The sequence below is a fragment of the Lethenteron reissneri genome, chromosome 64 (assembly GCF_015708825.2).
Source record: "Lethenteron reissneri isolate LAM-NWPU_2019-01 chromosome 64, ASM1570882v1, whole genome shotgun sequence".
NCBI classification, from domain to species: Eukaryota; Metazoa; Chordata; class Hyperoartia; order Petromyzontiformes; family Petromyzontidae; genus Lethenteron; species Lethenteron reissneri.
Window position 1 is genome coordinate 11,892,914 of NC_083842.1, and position 20,414 is coordinate 11,913,327.

Sequence of the window (20,414 nt, forward strand, 5' to 3'; positions counted from 1 at the left end):
GGGAGGGGTGGGGGAGGGGTGGGGGTGGGGGAGGGGTGGGGGAGGGGTGGAGGAGGGGTGGAGGAGGGGTGGGGGAGGGGTGGGGGTGGGGGAGGGGTGGGGGAGGGGTGGAGGAGGGGTGGGGGAGGGGTGGGGGAGGGGTGGAGGAGGGGTGGGGGAGGGGTGGGGGAGGGGTAGGGGTGGAGGAGGGGTGGGGAGGGGTTGGGGAGGGGTAGGGGAGGGGTAGGGGAGGGGTGGAGGAGGGGTGGGGAGGGGTTGGGGAGGGGTTGGGGAGGGGTGGGGGAGGGGTGGAGGAGGGGTGGGGAGGGGTTGGGGAGGGGTAGGGGAGGGGTAGGGGAGGGGTGGGGAGAGGTGGGGAGAGGTGGGGGGGTGAGGAGGGGTAGGGGAGGGGTGGGGGAGGGGTGGGGGAGGGGTGGGGAGAGGTGGGGGGAGGGGTGGGGAGAGGTGGGGGGGTGGGGAGGTGGGGGAGGGGTGGGGAGATGTGGGGGGAGGGGAGGGGTGGGGAGAGGTGGGGAGAGGTGGGGGGGGTGAGGAGGGGTAGGGGAGGGATGGGGGAGGGGTGGGGGAGGAGGGGTGGGGAGATGTGGGGGAGGGATTGGGGAGGGATGAGGGAGGGGTGGGGGAGGAGTGGGGAGGGGTGGGGAGGGATGGGGGAGGGGTTGGGAGGGATGGGGGAGGGGTGGGATGGGGGAGGGGTGGTGGGATAAATGTATCATTGTCCCTTGGGCCACATCTGCGGGTACTAAACGCTCTGTTGCTGCTTGCTAAATATTTGTTTTTGATTGTATACTGGCCAAAAAGGTATCCCGTTGTGTAGCTGCTCACGCAGAGCTACAGATGCTCTGATACGTGGCATTGTCTTTGTACTGTTCGCATTTTGGCGTTGTTCTCTGGGTCTGACACTAGGCCACAATTTAGGGGCCGTCCATAAATGACGTCACGCGATTTTGGACGATTTTTTAACTCCCCCCCATCGTCCCACGGCGTCACAAAAAGTCAGACCCCTCCCTCAAATATGACGTCACAAATCTCTGCCCCCACCCCAAATATAAAACATGCTTCAAATCGTTTTAAACAATTGTCATGCGTATTTAATGTGCCGCTGCACTCTAATGTTGTAGGAGAAAACATTTATTAAAAAGTCTATTTAATTAAGTAGAACGTGTTGTCTATATTTATTTAAAGTTGCGCATTTTGATGTGATGTCACATTTCTCAAACACCCCCCCCTCGTCACAAATGTCTGACCCCCCCCCTAGGTGCGTGACGTCATTTATGGACGGCCCCTAAAGACTGTCTCTGGTGTAGACCAATAGGTTTCAAAGACAGTTTAACACGCAGTAGGCTTTCGCGACCAATATCATCCATAATATAATTTTTTTTGGGTTAAATCGCGTAAATATAAATGTGTCGTATGTTCTGTCACCTAAAACAGAACATACTAAGGTGTTACTAGTAGAGCACACTGGTGTGTTGGAGAGCAAATCTACAACATTTACAATCAGAGTACGACGTTTCACCAGTAATTACAACTATCATTATCAGGCGGACAGCCAGATTTGTGGCGAAATCCTCCTGTTTCGTTCCTTAAGTCGAGGGATAGATGTAATGATGCCACTTGTGAGCCCTTCACGTGCAAAGGGGGGCAATGGATAACAGTATTATCAGAGCGTGCTTTGTTTGCATGTTTACAAGTAATGTGTGTGGTTAAATCAGTATTTGATTCCTTGCAAACGGTTTCTATTTGGTGTTTGAACATCTTAGCACCTGTTTTATTGCCAGAAGGGTAAACCTATTCATATTTTTTCATAAATATAAATTTGACTCTATACGTTTACTACCTTAAATCAGTGCCTATTCTTAACCTGTGGATGCACGCACCCCCTAGGGGTGCGAGACGTGGCCAAATTGTTTTTTAAAGAAGGTAAATCATCTAAAAACACAAATGATGCACGGGCAACATAAGTAACAACTTACTTTGTTTCAGCAGCAGTAGGTCAGGGGCAGTTTCACGGGATAAAACACTGTGAATCCTATTATGCATAGGATTATCCGCACATTTCCTCCATCCAGAAAAAAAAGAGGATGAAGTTCCTCTTTTCTAAGACGATCCACGAATAACTAGCCTCTGCTTAAACATAATCGCGAATGAATACATATACAGGGACTCCTCTACTTATAAACGAGTTAGGTTCCAGAGGTCTGTTCATAAGTCGATTTGTTCATAAGTCCAATTGACTTCTGTCGATTCCAAACATGTTGTACGGCATATACACTAAACATGGAGAATGGCTTTAGAAGTTGTATAATCTCCTGTAGATGTAGATACCACTGGTTCTTCACGTTCTGTTGATGTAGATGCCACCACCGCCATCTATTCCGCGGCGGTTGAACTTACGAATCTCGGTCCGAACAGGCAACTGGACATACTGGCAGGTTTGTCCATATCTCTGAAAGTTCCTAAGTCGAATTTATCGATCGACTATAATCCTTGAATAATTCACGTACAGGAAGCCATTCCACAATGCAGGGAAGTTGACACGGGGAGGCCTTCATCCAGCAGTGTGTTAACAACAGGCTGCAAATGATATTGTTATGAAACAAAATGATGACTTACAAATACTCCCAACGTTTTTCCATTACTATTTATTCATGTAACTGGCCGAACACATACAAAACACGACAGTATATATGCATTGGGAAGCAACGAAGTAAACATCAAATGCTATAATCACACACTCAAATATAACATTAAAACTACTCAAGCCTCGTAAGGATGAACACTCCCATACATTAAAAACAAATCCCCCAAAATTAGGCTTTCAAATTAACAATCAGCTTTTTTAGCAAGCAGTTGCTAAAAACTTGAAAGCATTATTAAGTACTGTAATTGAAACATCCCCAGTCTGTTTATACCTTTCAAGCGGATTCCATTTCCATCCAGTGTCATACATAGGTCAAAATCTGTAAAAGAGCTTAATCTGCCATGGAATAGATTTTTTAATTAACATTTTGTTTTATTTTAGAAGGGAAGGCCCACTGAGCTACTGTAGCTCCTTTTCAGAAGCGACCTGGCCACAAACGATACCTCAACAAGCGACTCATTACGTGGACATTTATAGCAGTAGTCAAATACTCTAAACCAGGGGTCTGCAACCGGCGACTCCGAAGCCGCATGTGACTCTTTACTGACTGCTTCGTGCCGGTATGTATGTATGTATTCACATGCATTGTGGAGCTCTTGAAATATCGATTTCAGAAAAAAATGGCTCTTATTTTGTTTCCCAACCACGACGTTTGTAAGATGTGTGTTCTTGATATCCTCTACTGGGACGATTCCGAGGTAGGGTGCCCCGCTATCACTGGTTTCTCAAACAAAAGTTTCATGCTGCCAGGTCGACAAAATGTAGCCCTTTTTTTTACACACTTTTATTTAACTTGCTGTGTTGTCTGTTTATATTCTTTGTAATATTTGGTGCTTAATATCTTCGGATCTACAAAGTCTAACGAGCTGAAAATTCCCACACAGACTCACCTCCTTGCGTGACAATTCAAGGTTTCATTAAAAAAACGGTCCAGGTCCCGCCCATCGTGGTCCTATTCGTGTTTTAAACTAAAATTCTATTATTAATACTCGTACATTTTATCCCCCCCCCCCCGTTATTTTTTAAATCACAAATTCCATTCGACGTTTAATTTTTTTTATGCAAGCCACCCACTTTTATTGAGCACATAAAATTAGCTTAATTGTGGGGTCAATTTTTTTTTATTTTATACTTTTGAGTGCAAATAAAAGTGTATGCATTGAAAATGTAATTTTTACCAAATTGTTTTCATACATTACAAAAATACACTAATATGCCAGGTACAAAATACAATGAAAATTACAAGCCAATTGTGGAAAGCACGATAAAATGCTACCGGACAGCACAGTACTAAAATGGGACAACTATTGTCATTGTAGTGCGTATTTAATGTGGCGCTGCACTCTGATGTTGTAAGGGAAAACATTTTTGATTTGAACCTTTCGTGACTGCAGGAATCCATACTCTTTGTTTCTTTTGGTAAAGTCACGTAGGTATAAAAATAAAAGAAAATAAATCACGACGTTTCGGGCGCAACACAAGCGTCCGTCATCAGGTGGGAAAGCATGCATGGCCTGCTGCTGATGCAGACTGTTTTATAAGCAGAACGTGTTGTCTATATTTATTTAAAGTTGCGCATTTTGATGTGATGTCACATTTCTAAACCCCCCCCCCCCTCTCGTCACACATCGTCACAAATGTTTGACCCCCCCCCCCAAGGTGCGTGACGTAATTTATGGACGGCCCCTAAGCGTGATTACGCAGTGAACAAGAAGTTAGCATCGCTTTGCATGCTGTTCGATTTTTAAGCTTCGAGAATGTGATTTTTTACTTTTTCCAAAATTTTTGCGGTCCTCTAACAACATCACCATTTAAATGCAGTCCTGGCGCACATTATTTCAAAGACACACTATACATTCTGAGACAATAATCCACGTACATGGGACCAGGGCCAGATAGGTTTTGATGGGGACCTAGAGTTTTGGGGGCCTCTCTTTGCATACTCAATTCCTTCCTTCCTGTTGTCTTACCACCACTACCCATGCCCTATGATGCCAAAAACGACACCCTTATTAACCATGGTTACTTCCGTTCTGTTTTTTATGTGATATATAGTAAAGCTAAATGTTACAAAGAGCAAAACTATATTAATGCCGGCACATAATTGGTATCGATACAAAGTCATTGTAATTTTAATTACCAAATTACCGAGATAATTTATCACAGTGCTACAGACTTTCATTTGAACCATTACATAACAGTACAATATACATTTTTGGGAGCCCCCTCAAAACCCAGCGCTGAAAGTCACTGCATTAATTAGACAGTGCAGGACCCCATCACTCAACGCCTTTTCATGACCCCCCCGTGCCGTGCTGCGTCCGTTCATGGGACCTCATGTTGGAGCGCTGCGTGAACTTGCGGCCGCACACCTTGCAGGTGTACGGCTTCTCACCGGTGTGCGTCAGAAGGTGGCTCTTCAGCACTCCGTACCGTGAAAATCTGTGCCCGCAAAACTGGCAGCAGTAGGGCTTCTCGCCCGTATGCGCTCGCAAGTGGATCTTCAGGTAGCTGGACTTCAGGAACTTGCGCCCGCACAGCCTGCAGTGGTGCAATTGTTCGCCCACGTGCTCGTGCTGATGGATTTTGAGCTCGCTAGGCGAGGTGAAGCTACAATTGCACACGTCACAGCTGTGCGTCTTGTCTTGAGAGGTTTGCAACCGAGGCTTTTCTAGGTGGTTGGGTAATGCCGATTTAATCTCGTATGACGTGCCCTCACCGGAGGGCATCTGGCCCGCATTTACCGACAGACAGCCGTTCTCTGTGTCTTCGTTGAGTGTTATACTCGCTTCCTGCTTTAGCCACAGACACGGATGAGTGTCTGTGGGATTTGGTTTGGAATGCAAAAGTGAGGTCACGTTCTGGATGATGAATTTGGGGTGGATGTCCAAGTGAGGTTTACCTTCAGGAGCATAAAAAACCAGCGCAATGCATTTAGTCCAGACAAAAACGTTCACGTAAAAGGCTTGAGTGTAACCCCCTCAAATGCTTGACATTTCTCTGGGTAATGGGGTTCTTCCGGTTTCATCCCACATGAAGCCAAATACTCGTTAATGGCACCAGCCAAACATCTACATGCAGGACTTGCCTGAACAAAATCTTAGATACTTGGTGAGGCTCTCCTGGGTAAATAATTGTCATTACTATTATAAATCCAGACTTTTAATAGGAACCGTTTTAAATAGAATACAATATCCATGAGATGTAGAATACTTTTAGTGGAAGAGGTAACCAAGGGCATAAGCAAAAGACCGAAATAGGAGCGGCCTAATTTCTGCGACGTACATTTTAAAAGTCTTGAGTTACCATATCAGACCACCTCTTTTTCAAACATATGAACGTAATTCACACTTACCAAGAGATTCGTTTGCAGAGTGGTCTACTGAGCCTTGCTTCTGTACTTGTGGAAGCAGTAGAGAATGATTCAAATCAGCAACAGCATCTAGAAATAAAGAGAATATGACTGATGTCCAGACACAAGCGTGAACACAACTTTTGGTTGGTGATTTGTACTCAGAAAGGATGGCAGCAGGGGTGTTGTGTTCATTGTAGAAAAGAAACACCATACCTTGAAAGAGCTCTGCTTTACGAAGACTTGCTGTCAATATGGGTTCGGACTCCTCTTTAACTGCAGCTGAAATCGTTTCTGCCTCGTCTACACAAAGCCACAACAGATTAAGAAGCATTGCATACATTATTTTTTTAAACAAAAAAATGGAGAAAAAAAACACTTTAAATTGACATTGGATCTCCCCTTCACCTGTAATCCCAAATATACTACAAGTCAAAATGACGAGTAATGTTGACCTGCAAGTGTCATTTACGTGCCCCCCATAGCCCGAAACAAAGATAAGCACAGCGACATTAGAAGATGTTTTCAAAAAATTGGATCAGAGAAATAAAGGGATGAAAGTAAATGCAGATATCATAACCGATTCATATTTGCCGATGACAGTCATTATATCACCCGATGGAGATGAAACCCAAGTTGGACTAGAATATGAGGAAGACATAAGTCATGCACACCACGTTTTCTGTACAATAGGAAAACATTGGAGCTGATGAACACAGAGTATGTACATGGATGGCAATTACTGAAGGTGAACAAGGTTCAACATTACGATATTAAGATGCAAGCGAGAGGAGGTTGGAATACTTTTGGAAAATGAATTTGATAATGAAAAGTAACATACCAATGTGCCAAAAGGTGAACGTTTTCAATGAGTGCATCGTGTGGTATGACATGGGTCGGAAACACGTACGCAAGAAAGCAAACGGAACAAAATATGAAAATACTCTTTGGTTCTTTCAGTAAAGTCACGTAGGTATAAAACAAATCACGACGTATCGGGCGCAACACAAGCGTCCATCATCACCTAATGATGGATTCCTGCAGTCACGAAAGCTTCAAATCAAGATTAAAATATGAAAAGTAGATAAAGTGTGGAGAAATGCATTATCGGACAGAGATTGATAGGACGAGAAAGACATGGATGCATAGTAGAGACGTCACATTGACCATTATATAAAGTTGGCTTGGGCAGGACACATCATGATTAAAGGGATGATGGCCAATGGATGATACTTTTGATACATTGGCAGCCAAACTATAGAATATTACCATACAGATTATCACTGCAGAGAAGGATTAAGGTATTGCACGACTGTGAAAGAAGATGACGTAAGGAATGCATTATGACAAGTGAATAGATTCTGGCTATTGATGATTATGATGATGAACTTGAACAATCAAAAGTGCAAATGTGTCAAATGTATCCCTATGTGGATAAAATGTACTGTTCAATACAACTTGCTGTGTAAAGAAGGCTCACATGACGAGAGCACCTAGATCACGACCACAAATCCGGCAAATTCCAATCCCGCTCAGGATCTCATCATGGTAATTCCCGTTTCCAACAAGGTGAGGGCCCATTGAAGGGCGTGTGGCATAGTTTGGCACCAGCTATCATAGAGTGCAGTCGTGTCGCTATAGTTTTATGTGGTGAGTGCAACGTCTTTAAAAACAGCAGCGTTATGGCTCTCCAAATAAAATTAACGCTAACCGCTTACGTGTTCCGAGATTCAGCGGTGAACGGGACCCACCCTGCAATTTGCAGATGTCTCGGAATGGGGAAGGGTTAATTTACTAAAGTCCAATATTCCCTCGTTATTCAAGAGGTATACACTCTGGAGATGTTCATGAATAGCAAATTTTAAGGATGGTATTCGCCTTAAATAAATATGTAAATACGCTTCCTCTCTCATCACTTTATCTCATCACTTTACTTCTCTTGCTCTCTCGATGCAGACGTGCAGCGTTCTAGATGTGATTCGCAGATTGCCAAATTCGTGGAGAAGACACCACACACCTCGGGGTTCCAACCCACTGTCCCAATTTTCCTCACATCATCAACAACATCATCTCCATTCCTCTGTGAAACATTACCCAAAAATGTAATATTGATTTATAAGTTGACATTCATTACCGCTTGCTATGCAAGAATGCATTTGTGCTGTTGCATCTTCAAAAGTGACAGCAGTTGTTGGTAAAGGAGATGCCACGGCATGTCTCTGATGCTCCATGTCATCCAGTTTCTGTACAGACATTTGTAATTCCCGGCTCAAGCCATTGAAAAGCGCGAGCAGCACGTCCACCAGGCCTCTCAGCGTCACGTCGCCGGGAGAGGAGGTGGAAGCGGTGGCAGCAGCGGCGGCGGCATCCCAATGCGGCGTCCCAGCATCGTGGCGCTCGGCACCCCGCAGGTCCTTCACCACCTGCCGCAGCACGGCGTAGAAGCCAAAGGGCAGGCGGTCGCGCGCCGTGGCCAGCAGCTCGGCCCGCACGAGGCCGTCCCCGACGCAGGCGCACAGGACCCCGTAGTCCCGGATGCCCAGCTCCGAGTCCATGGCCCGGGCCACCTCCGTGTTCACGCCCTGCGCCTCAAGCCATGCCGGGAAGTACACGCTCGGCTCCAGCACCGGAGTGGCCACTGCACACGCCATCCTGATGGGATGAGTAGAAGGGACATGTTAATTTTGAATGGGGTATATTTACATGTTTACGAGTTCATCTAATACTGGAAGGCCTCCTCATGCCATGTCGCTCATGGGGGTTTGTTTGACCATACTTCACCACAATGGTCTCAGTGTGGATTGCTGAAGGTGAGAGAGCATTAATGCTTTATTATCGAAATATTGTACAGGGTCGTAGATATGTCTTGTGACCCCCAATATTTTTTCCCCCTTTGCATATTCATTTCTGTTTTAAATAAATCTAACTTTTAAAAATACGTTAAAGAGGATTAAATGGCCAAGACATCTGGACCACCCTTTGCAATGCCGTACTGCCCTCTGCTGCTTAAAATGTAGCCCTGCGAACCGGGCCGTGACCCGAGTTAGATTCTCGCTCATGGCCAACACCGGTGGCCATTATCTGAACAGATCATGGGCCTCTGCCTAGGTCGACTCTGCATCAAATGAGTACCTGGTGCGGTGTGTAAACATCGCTACTCGGGGACAAAGGCGGTCCTGCGTTGTGCTGGCCACCCAACCCCTCGTGTGCCGTGCCGGCATTGAGATTGGGCAAATTCTGGGTGATTTTGCCATAGGCCATCGACAACACTGTAATGTACATGTCAGTTTGTGTGATATGGTGGGCCTTAAAACTGCAAAAGGGACCAATAGCATCTGACGAAATAATAACGCCGATTTTATGGATGCTGAACTTATTTCACACCGCACCGCAGCCAGCCGTGTTAATCAGAGGCGCTATGGAAACCTTCGAAACTGCAGACTTCTTTCCTAGACAGCACCTTTATATCTGCCCACTGATGTTAGCCGTGGGCGGGTATCGAATTCAGGTGGAAGTATTTAATGCGCTAACCAATGCGTCACCTCTCATCATCACCGCAGGGTTGAGAATCCAGTCACAGTGGAGAGGTCTGACGGTCCCATCAAGCAAAGGGGACATGCGGGAGTTCAGCATCTCCCCAGACGGTCGTGGCAATTTCACATTCCAAGTGACGAGGGCCAATAACACATTCCTCCTGCGGAGGGAGCTGGTAGGAACGTTGGGTTGCTCGGTCAATGGCCTGCAGGGTCAACGGCGGCGTGGTGTATTCCGCAAATATGGCCGACTGTGAGGGCGGGCACAAGCCGGCGTGAGTAGGTTAAACGTTGAGTTTTATAAGGGCACCACGGGGTGACCAGCCCCTCCCCACCCAGCCCCACCCCTCCCACCCCCCACCCAGCCCCTCCCCACCCTCCCCTCTCCACCCAGCCCCACCCCTCCTATTTTTGGATCCACGACGGACGGACGGACACAACAATCTCCTGTGGGCTGGTGTAGCCAGGAGGTTCCTACCAGCATCATGCCATCAGCGTTTGACTTTTCACAAACGAGTACTCACTGTATCGGCCCCAAGGTGATTGATGATGATGACGAGAAGTACAATCCACGCCAGGCTAAAACACCGCAACGACTTCCTTCGTGACTTTCTAAAGAAACGAAAACAAAGACGCCGTGTAGCCTCGGCAGACTGTCGGGGCAAGTTCCGTCAGCGATTAGCAACCCACACGAAGGGCCCCGGCCACGGCACGTGGAGTGGCCAACACCGCGCCCGGCCGCCTTTGTCTCCCTCGGTGCTGTCGTTTACGCACTGCACCGCAGTATCGAATCGATCAAGAAGAAGCGGTTCAGATATTTGTTACCGATCGGGAACGGGGGGGGGGTAGCGAGGGAACAACAACCACGTGCGTCTGCGCCTGCGCCTGCTGCGGTGATGTCAGGTCTGGAGGTTTAAAACCTTTTATTGAGACCCAAAGTCTATGGGTTTTTTTAAACGGTCGTAGAATTGGAGCATTCTGCGGATTATAATAAGACGCTCCGGAAAGTCAGTCGCAGCCCCCCATAAACTTGTGTCACTAAGTTTGTATTGTCCATGATGATGATGATGATTTCATAATACTGGTCAACAAAAAAAAAACATTTTTTTCTGGCCTGGACTTTTGCAGCTGTTTAAGACTAATTTCAGGGTGCCGATTCCAAATCTGATCTCAGATTTGCTCTATCACATCTCGTTTTTATGCTATCGGCATACCCCATTTTCATTGATTTTACCCGAAATTAACTCTGTCACTTATGATTGCAAGTTGTTGCGAGTCAGTGACTGCTTTAGTGTTAAATATGGTGCTGTATTTTTAGGATAGTGTTTATAATTTCATTTTATGTAGATATCCACATTTATTTAATATTTTTCTTCTGCAGTTTTTATTGAAAATGCAATATTTGATATCTCAAAAACCTGATATGATAGACACAACTGATGCCAGATCAACACCCCAAAATTACCTTAAAACCGTTGGAATACCTTATGCCAGAAAAAGTGTGTTGACCAGTGTAATGGGTAATCCCAATCTGGTCACGCGCACACGATACACACAGCGACCGGATTATAATAGGCACCATCCCAATCGTTGCTTTTAAGAACAGGGGGAGGCTGCGTCCTATAATGAAGAGAATTCGGTACATTCCATTTTCATGAACACAGGACCACACTTCTGTGCTCCAACTCATCACCCATTCGCTAGCTCAGCAATAAATCTGTAGCGGCTTAAGTGGCCCTTTAAAGGCAGCAATCAGTCTAACTTCACAACAGCTGTCTCAAATGTAACAATTGTTCACCACCTGCAGCTTCTTTAACCACGGGCAGCTAAACTCAAGAACGGGACTCAGATGTACAGCGTCGTCTAGAGATGTCTTGTGACTCCTCAATTTCATTCTCTAAAACGTCATATTTTTGTATGTCAGGTTTTTTAAAAACAGAATTGAATATCAAAATAAAATATATTCGGAGTTTGCATGTTCTCCGCGTGGTCGCGTTATTTCTCTGGGACCTCCGGTTTTTCCTTATTTTATTGAGCTATCATTTGTGACCAGATTGATTCTGAAAAAGAGCTAAGTGACTCAATGGGTCTTACCTGGTAAAATAAACAATTTAGTTTAATTTTAACATGCCCGATTGACAAATACGAAAAAGGAGGCGTCACCACAACGATGCATCACTCCGATATTCCTGCGGCAATTATCTGAGCCCACCACCTCAATGTAAATGTACATCTGTCTGTTGCTCTACATCAGGGGTGGGGAACGTCTGGCCCGCGGGCCGTATAAGGCCCAAGAAATCATTTGGTGTGGCCCTGCCAAGGCAACCGCAGGTGAGACCCGAAATTCAATAAATCTAGGAGCAAACCTGGAAAAGCAGTTGCGAGTAGCAACATCATCAATACCAGCTAACATCACCACGCCTCACCAAAGAGAAGCAGTTCCAGCCATCGCATTAGGGGTGAGTTAATTAAATATTTGACCAAATATAACGGGCTAATTTTTAAGTTGATAATTTTGTATGGCCCGCGAATGATGTAATAAATATACCACCTCTGCTCTACATCAACATAGTCCATTCAAAGGAAATATCTCCCCAATTACAGCGTGGTCCAGATGTCTTGTTACCCCCAATTCAGAATCAGAATATTTATACTGGGGCAATTCGACGAGTTATACAGCTCTTTTTCACATAAGTCCAATGTGGACCAGTAATAACGTTACAATAACAATACAAAACACGATAGGAGTGCAAAGTATAGGAAAGATAAAGAAATCACTTTAAAAAATATACAAATAAAACTTAACAATTTTTATATTACCAGGTAAGGCCCACTGAGCTATTAAATAATTTTTCAAAAGCGGCCTGGCCACATATGATAGTTCAACGTGTTTCATCACGTGGAAATGTATAGCAGGTAAATCATTATCTAAATGCATGTTTTCTTATGGTGGTTGTCAAAGGGGCCCCAACTCGTAACTTTGGCCACCAAGCGTGGTCTACATACATCACGCATACCAACATGGTCAAAAATGGACAAATTATCCCCAATGTAAACATTAATTGTACTGGACATACATGTATTATTCACAATAAAACAGGGAACATTTAATTTTGGCGACCTTGGATGTCGCCAAAAGTAAATATCCCAATCCAATTCTCAGAAAATATATTTGAATGTCAATGCTACTTTTCAGGAAGAAAATAATGAATTGTCAAACTTGAAACAATTACTCACAAAACAGTTACTTTATTGGGAAATATACGAATTGTGGCACACTACTGTGAAAACCTAGCCGGACCGTCTTGAAACTTTTTGGACTCGGTAGACGCTGTCCTTGATAAACAATCGTCAAAATAACAAAAAGTGACCACTGATACTGTTCACACAATTTTTATTTACACAAAGAGCCCTGCCTACAGTAGGATCTGTATACAGTACATCACAAACCTGACCTTCACATATCCACCCTGACCAATCAACCGCCCATACCCAGTTCCGAGAAAATGGCATCGGCCATGTCTATCACGGCTACAGAAAGCAAGCGATGCCCTGATGACAGAGGCAGCGAAAATAATGCACGTCCCAACATTGGTTAACATGGCAGAAATCATGTACACAAAAATGCAATGACTTATTTAATCATTGAGAAGCCATTAAGTGTAATTTACCGTCCAGTTAGTTCACATCATCACCATCGTCAGGGACGAGTAAGCGATGGACTGTTGCGGAAACAATCGATCTGACAAAACCACGAGTCTCTTGGACCATCGACTGACTGGACAGTGTTATAACAGAAACGGTCGACATCCACTCTTTGCCTGGATGGATAAAGTGTAATACTCCTTACCCACACTCTCTATCCTTGGCTCCTCCCCCCTCCCTCATCTATATAACCCCTTGTTACAAGCTGCTCTTTTGCCTACTTCATCAATTGTTTCTTGCTGTGGTTGTCCCCACCTGATGACGGACGCTTGTGTTGCGCCCGAAACGTCGTGATTTAATATATTTTATACCTACGTGACTTTACCGAAAGAACCAAAGAGTATGGATCCTTGCAGTCACGAAAACTTCAAATCTAGAATGTAATACTCCTTGTTTAGAATCCCTTGGAGTTTAGCTATTTTCAACATTTGGAGCAACCTTGTCTTATATATTGTATACCATATAGTAATGTATTCTTCATCACTTCTAAGCATTTCCCCATGTGTAAAGCAGTTTGCACCTCATTTTATCCAGGAACCTAAATGTGTATGGTGTCAACTGTAATTTTTTCTAATGTTCACATATCTGACATTTTAAAATTATCTGCCTATACCCGAGTGCCAAGCGAGTTGGATATGCCACGTTATACCTGGACGTGTAAACATTGTCATTGAAACCAAGCAAGTACACATGGAGGCTAGGGGCATAGCGGGATTGCTTTGATAGTTTTATGAGGGTGTTAAAGTGTCGAGGGAAAGGCAAAACAGTAGTGCGACCAAACATTTCCTCGGAAAAGCACTTTCTTATTAACATCCTTATGACCAAATGACCCAGAATGTGCCTTGTCCCAGCATATCTCAAAAGCTAAGCAGAGTTGAGCCTGGATAGTACTAGGATGGGTAACCACCATGCATAAAACAGGTACTGAAGGCCGGAAAGTCCATGTGTGCCATACGATGCTCCCATGTCTATGCTCTCCACCTTCACCAACTCGCACTGACCAGCGTGGTGAATACCGTCAAGTAACACCCACAACCTGCATGGCATGGAGAGACCCTCATCCAGCAGTGGACTGACAAAAGAGCTATACATATAGACATCTAAAATACATGTTACCAGTTGCATGTGTAATTAGTTTTCAATTTTTTCTACAAACTAAATCAGCTTTATAACATTTCATACATTTTGAGCCCCTCGATGAGCCGTGGAGTTTATGCGAGATACGATCAATCCATCTCTTGCTGCGATTTATCCATGCCATGCTGCGTCTGCTCGTGAGACTTCATGTGATAGCTTTGCGAGAAGCGCTGTCCGCAGATTGTGCAGCTGAACGGCTTCTCGCCCGTGTGCATCCGGAGGTGGCTCTTTAGGTAGCTGGGATGTAAAAAGCTCCGCCCGCACACCTTGCAGCAGTACGGCTTCTCGCCCGTGTGCGTTCGCAGGTGCTTTTTCAGGTAGTTGAGGTGCGAGAACCCGCGGCCACACACCTCGCAGTTGTGTGGCTTCTCGCCCGTGTGCATTGGCAAGTGCTTCTTCAGGTAGTTCGGATGCGAGAACCCACGCCCGCAGATCTTGCAGCTGTACGGCTTCTCGCCCGTGTGCGTGCGCTGGTGGATCTTCAGGACGTTGAGCCGCGAGAAGCCGTGGCCGCACACCTCACAGCTGTACGGCTTCTCGCCCGTGTGCGTGCGCAGGTGGATCTTCAGAACGTTGGGCTGCAGGAAGCCGTGGCCGCACACCTCGCAGCTGTACGGCTTCTCCCCCGTGTGCGTGTACAGATGCATCTTCAGGTCACTGGAGCGAGAGAAACCACGGCCACAGACCTCGCATCGGAACGGCTTCTCGCCCGTGTGCATGTGCTGGTGGATCTTCAGGCAGCTGGCCCGTGAAAACCCGCGCCCGCACACGTCACAGCGGTGCGGCTTCTCGCCCGTGTGCGTGCGCAGGTGGACCTTTAAGCTGCTCGACTTTGAGAACACACGCCCGCACACCTCGCAGCTGAGCGGCGACTTCTCTCCGGTACATTCTGGCTGAGACATCTTTAAGGCATCGGGTTTCTTGAGTTTAAAATCATGTGACTCTCCCTCAGCGAAGATGGAGCGCTTCTCGCTTTGGTATACGGAGACACTCTTCTTAGCAGTGTCGCCCGTAAAAAAAAAGCATTGCTCTGTCAACTGCTGGGATGTCCTCTTGACTCCAGAGGTACCAGCTGTTTCTTCATCATCCATTTCACCTGCCGCCGGCTGTGACTCCCGACAGGTCCCAGCATGAGATGTGGATGCACGGCTTTTGCTCGAAGGTGACAATGAAGTCACATTTTGGATGACGAGTTCAGAGTGGCCGCTCAAATTACGTTCACCTTCAACAGAAAACAAAGCATTTTGACTGGTTAAAGTACTGACATACAAATCGTAAGTGTAATGAATATAGAGAAATGAAAAGCAATGTTAAAATCTCTATCAATGAAAACATGGCATTTAAATTAAGATAGCCCACTCAATACTGTCAATATCCATGTAAATATATTGTCATATAAATCACACAAATCCTTCTAGGGAGATGACCCAGGGCATATATGGATGACCTTAAGAGATACATGAACACCTGCTTTACACATCTCCAAATTAACTCGTACACACCGAGAGGTTCGTTCGAAGTGCGTCCTAATTAGCTTTGCTTCAAAGCTCGAGAAAGTAGCACAGCACATGTAAAATCAGCAACTGAATCTCGGAAACAAACCGAAATGACGAAATTACAGTCAAAACAAGTGCATACCCCATAATGGAGGCACTATATGAGAGGCCGTTATATCATTGGCATGTGTGCTTAAAGAAAAGACCGACGTTGAATGTGGCTTGTGTTTATTAAATCGAGAAAAGTATTTACCTTCAAAGGACTCGTTTTTGATTCGGTTCAATGTCAAGCTGGATTTGGCATCATTTTTTAATGGAGTTGAACTTTCTTCCGCTTTGTCTGTACAGATAAAAAACAAATGATTCAACGTTGTAAGCAGTCATTTGCATCAGTGTTTGGCAAATATGACATAACCTGTAGTATATCAGCAACCTGATAAAGTGAGTTTCTCAGTTAAGGCTAACAATAGTGGTGATGGGTCCCTGTTCCTCCTCCTGCCCCATTAACAACCTACAGTGACCGATATGAACTATAACCAGACAACCTCCACAACTGGTAGGGTGTGCGAGGGCCTTCATCCGGCAGTGAATTGACATGTTTTTATATTGCTAGAAGTGGTAAAACCTATTATTATTTTTCATACTTTGAAACTTGAAAAAGGGTCCCATTATATAGCTGCTCACCGAGCTATAGATGCTCTGATACGTGCATTGACTTTGTGCTGCTCGCCTTTTGGCGTTCTGTGGTGACACTGCTGAGACTAGGCCATAAAGAAGGCTGTCTCTGGTGTAGGACAATCAGTTTCAAAGACAATGCATATATTATCAGAATTTTTTTTGCATGTTCACAAGTACGTGTGGTTAATGCAGACTTGATTCCTTGCAAGAGGCATCTGTTTAGTGTTTTAAAATCTTAACACCTGTTTTATTGCCAGAAAGGGTAAAACCTATTCTTATTTTTCATACTTTGATCCTGGCAAAAAGGTCCCATGAATTTACAAATGGTTGTAAATTATAACAGGAAAACAACACTGTAAATGCCAAAATATAGAATCGAGGAAACACACGTAGGCTGGAGAAAAAAATGTGATATATTACCAGGTTTAATTGTTTCATCTTCAGTAAATATAAAAACCAGCCACTAACCTTGCTGCTTAATCCAAACTTGTAAATGGGAAATTAAGATACGTCAAATGCTTTTGAAATATCAAAACACCGGAGCATATTAATGCTCACACAATTGTGGATATCACCTACTTATGTCGTGCCAACTATGATAATAAATGTCAACTACAGTACATGATTCAAATGTGTCCTGTTATTGGGGAGAAATGTATGGACATCGGTGAAAAAGAGCTTCATAGCCCATCGGATTCCTCCAGGATAAATAGTCTGAGTCTGATTAACATTGTAGCATGTGGTTGAATGTCAAGGAAAGTATGGGATTAATGTTAGTAAATTAAAGACTTATGACAGAAAAGTGGGCAACAACTTCAAATCCCAATGAGGATCTACCCAACACCACTGCCAAACAATACTCATTTATGACATTGTATGGATTTATAGTTTGGTGCATTTAATACCATTCTGCACACTATGATTCATTTCAGTTGTTTCATCTTCAAGACTCTCAGAAACTGCTGCCGATGAAGCTGTAAGATTTTTAACTCCATCCCACTCGGCGAGCCTCTGCATAGACACCAGCAGCTCTCGGCTCAAACCGCTGAACAGAGCCAGCAGCACGTCCACCAGGCCCCCCAGCGTGACGTCGCCGGGAGAGGTGGCGGCGTCCCAGCGCGGCGTCCCAACGTGGTGGTGCTCGGCGCCCTGCAAGGCCTTCACCACCTGCCGCAGCACGGCGTAGAAGCCGAAGGGCAGGCGGTCGCGCGCCGTGGACAGCAGCTCGGCACGCACGAGGCCGTCCCCGACGCAGGCACGCAGGACCCCGTAGTCCCGGATGCCCAGCTCCGAGTCCATGGCCTGGGCCACCTCCGCGTTCACGCCCTGCGTCTCGAGCCACGCCGGGAAGTCACCGCTCGGCTCCAGCAATGGGGCGGCCACCTTACACGCCATTCTGACATGTGCAGAGATAAGTCAATTTTACATATATAATTTATTAAACAAACCAAACAAGATGACTCTCCTTGTCTGCTCATGTTGTTAAAGGGCAGACGTGTACAAAACTTGTAGTAAATCCACTGCTGAATGGGGGCCTAAGGTGTGGTGATCACAGTTGTTATTTCCCCATATACAGATATGGGAGCATAAAAACAACAGTACACCTATGGATGTTGCTGCAATGCCTTCTGCTGCCAACCATGTAGCTAGTTGATGGGCGAAATATATATTTTTACAAACTATTATAGTGCTACCATTAGTTTGGTGGAAAAAACCCACATAGTATTGATATTTAATGATAGTTCCCTATAATTTTTATGATGGACCCCAATTCTGCATATTTACCTTCAAAGGACTCGTTCGCTGCAACGCCTTGGGCCCCATATTTTAAGAATTGATATATGCCAGCAAATATAGAAATGTACAGCCATTTTCCCTTCACAAATGTACCCACTGCCATAATATGGCTCGGAAGCTTGAGAGTTCAAACACCTGAGAGGCTACACTGATTAGGAGCACACACACCAGTGAAATACTCTGCAAGAGGTGAGAAAATACGTACTCCCTTCACCAACATGCACGGACCAGCATGGTGAAGTATGGTGACACAATTGGTGATCAACTTATATCTGGAGATTTTCCCCTCAAAAACATACTTGCTGGTGTACCCTCCAAGCAGTTTAATTTGTGATTGGCCCATATCACCTATTCTTTTTGATGGTACCGATGTCGCGGGGCTACTATAAACATGTTTTTAATTTGGTAATTTTTCACCCAGTATGCAATTGGGTTTCAGGTTTTCCTGGCCACCTGGGATTACTCCAAGTGCTTTTCCAGGCTCATCCTAGTTACTTTTCTGGGATCGGGGCCCATTATGGGCGATTTGGCCATAAGATACGTACTAAAGCACCAATAACAGCATGTTATATATATACTAATACATTAGCAAACAATACGCCTCCAATTCCACATGGCTCACATGGCAGATGGAACTCTCTCATGACATAATGGTGCTTGTTGGGAGAAGAAAATCACGGACCATCTCATGAGATACCCTGCAGCACCACACAATAATGGCACACCTTAAGATTTGGCAGTGCCAATACCAGACGTGATGACCTGTGCAGAATATTTGGAAAAGACGACCGTATAGGTTGGACAGGAGACATGAAGGAGGAAGCCTCCTTCACTTACCACCTCTTAGCAAAACAACAACCCCCACCACCCCCCCAATATATTTAACACACCCCCCATCGCATTCACTGCCTTCGGGAACGCAGATCATCAGCATTGGGCAAACATAAGCAAAATACGGACCGGTTTCGACCTTCGGTGCCTCATCAACAGTCAGGCTTGCCGAATCAATGCGGGTGACCTGCCAGATGTTCATTGGGTAGGGGACACGGTTCCTAATTAGACACCAAACTAAATCAAACGCGCAAGAACCTAAGCAACACAACGAGCCGACAATTATGTTGCCTGCGATACAGGACACACGTATTCCACTCACACACACACAATGCACAAACATGTCTTCACATCGGCAAGATTAGAATGCGATTGGCGATTAGGAGAAGCCAAGTGGGCCACGCGTTGAATTGCATCACCATCAACCACCATCATCATCATCAACAGCAGCAGCAGCAACTACCCCTCGGGGCTTTTTGTTGTTGTTGAGCGTCTTAACACAATCGGAAACGTTAGATGCCTGCTTCAATGTGCCCAACAAATAAAACTGATGGCAATTCCGAATTCGCGTGCCCAGGCAACCGAGAGGAGGCGGCGGCGGCTCGGACTCGTTGAGGGCTTCATCCAGCAGTGGATTGAAGATGTCTCGACGTTACGACGAGGTGTGTGTGGGGAATCATGAACTGCTGCGTCGTTAATTAGTACTCACGTTATTGACTGCCCTCCCAGAGAAGATGGAGGGCCGAGACGAAGCTGCTGCTTCTGTTGTTGTTGTTGTTGCCGCTGCCGCTCCTCCTCCTCCTCCGTCAAAACCTCAGCCACGGAAAAGTTGCGGCCGATGCCAGAGCTGAAGGTAAAAAAAACCTCTGGCTTTCAAGTACAAAAATAACTTATGCGGCGTTTTTTTTGTAAAATTGCCCTCGAACGAATTTATTGCTAAATTAAAAAAAAATCGCTCGTAAAAAAAAAAACGTCGGAAAAATGTTTTTTGTTTTTTTAAAAAGTCATTCAAAATAAAGGACGCTTGCGACGTTTATTCCATCAGCAGCTCGGCAAAACATGTTGGGCTTGGCGAAAGATCTGGAATCAAGGCAAGCCCTACCCTTTACGACTAAAGCTACCCTCGAAATAATATAAATATACGCAAATGTTATCGTATCGCCTCAATAACGTGGAGGCAAAAACCTCCAATCTGGTACCACTCGGGCCCTCTGGCCGTGTCACTCGCGAGGTTTTTTTAG

General features: G+C 45.3%; 1 protein-coding gene across 1 annotated transcript; it reads right to left on the reverse strand.

Annotated features, from left to right (window-relative positions):
* Window positions 1–4,269: 4,269 nt before the first annotated feature.
* Window positions 4,270–20,384, reverse strand: LOC133359027 (uncharacterized). The gene is made up of 9 exons (XM_061577398.1): window positions 19,883–20,384; window positions 17,451–17,941; window positions 16,121–16,207; window positions 14,466–15,593; window positions 10,054–10,297; window positions 8,131–8,648; window positions 6,213–6,299; window positions 6,000–6,086; window positions 4,270–5,546 (listed from the first exon to the last, which is right to left on the reverse strand). The coding sequence occupies exons 2-9, from the start codon at window positions 17,938–17,940 to the stop codon at window positions 4,939–4,941; spliced, it is 3,249 nt and encodes a 1,082-aa protein (XP_061433382.1). The 5' UTR covers window position 17,941; window positions 19,883–20,384; the 3' UTR covers window positions 4,270–4,938.
* Window positions 20,385–20,414: the final 30 nt, after the last annotated feature.

Coding starts and splice junctions, on each gene's coding strand:
- LOC133359027 (XM_061577398.1), bottom strand. CDS start 17,940: ATGGCGTGTAAGGTGGCCGCCCCATTGCTGGAGCCGAGCGGTGACTTC. Junction 16,208..17,450: donor GAATCATAGTGTGCAGAATG/GTATTAAATGCA, acceptor TTATCTGTACAG/ACAAAGCGGAAGAAAGTTCA. Junction 10,298..14,465: donor TAAATCGCAGCAAGAGATGG/ATTGATCGTATC, acceptor GGTGCAGTGCGT/AAACGACAGCACCGAGGGAG.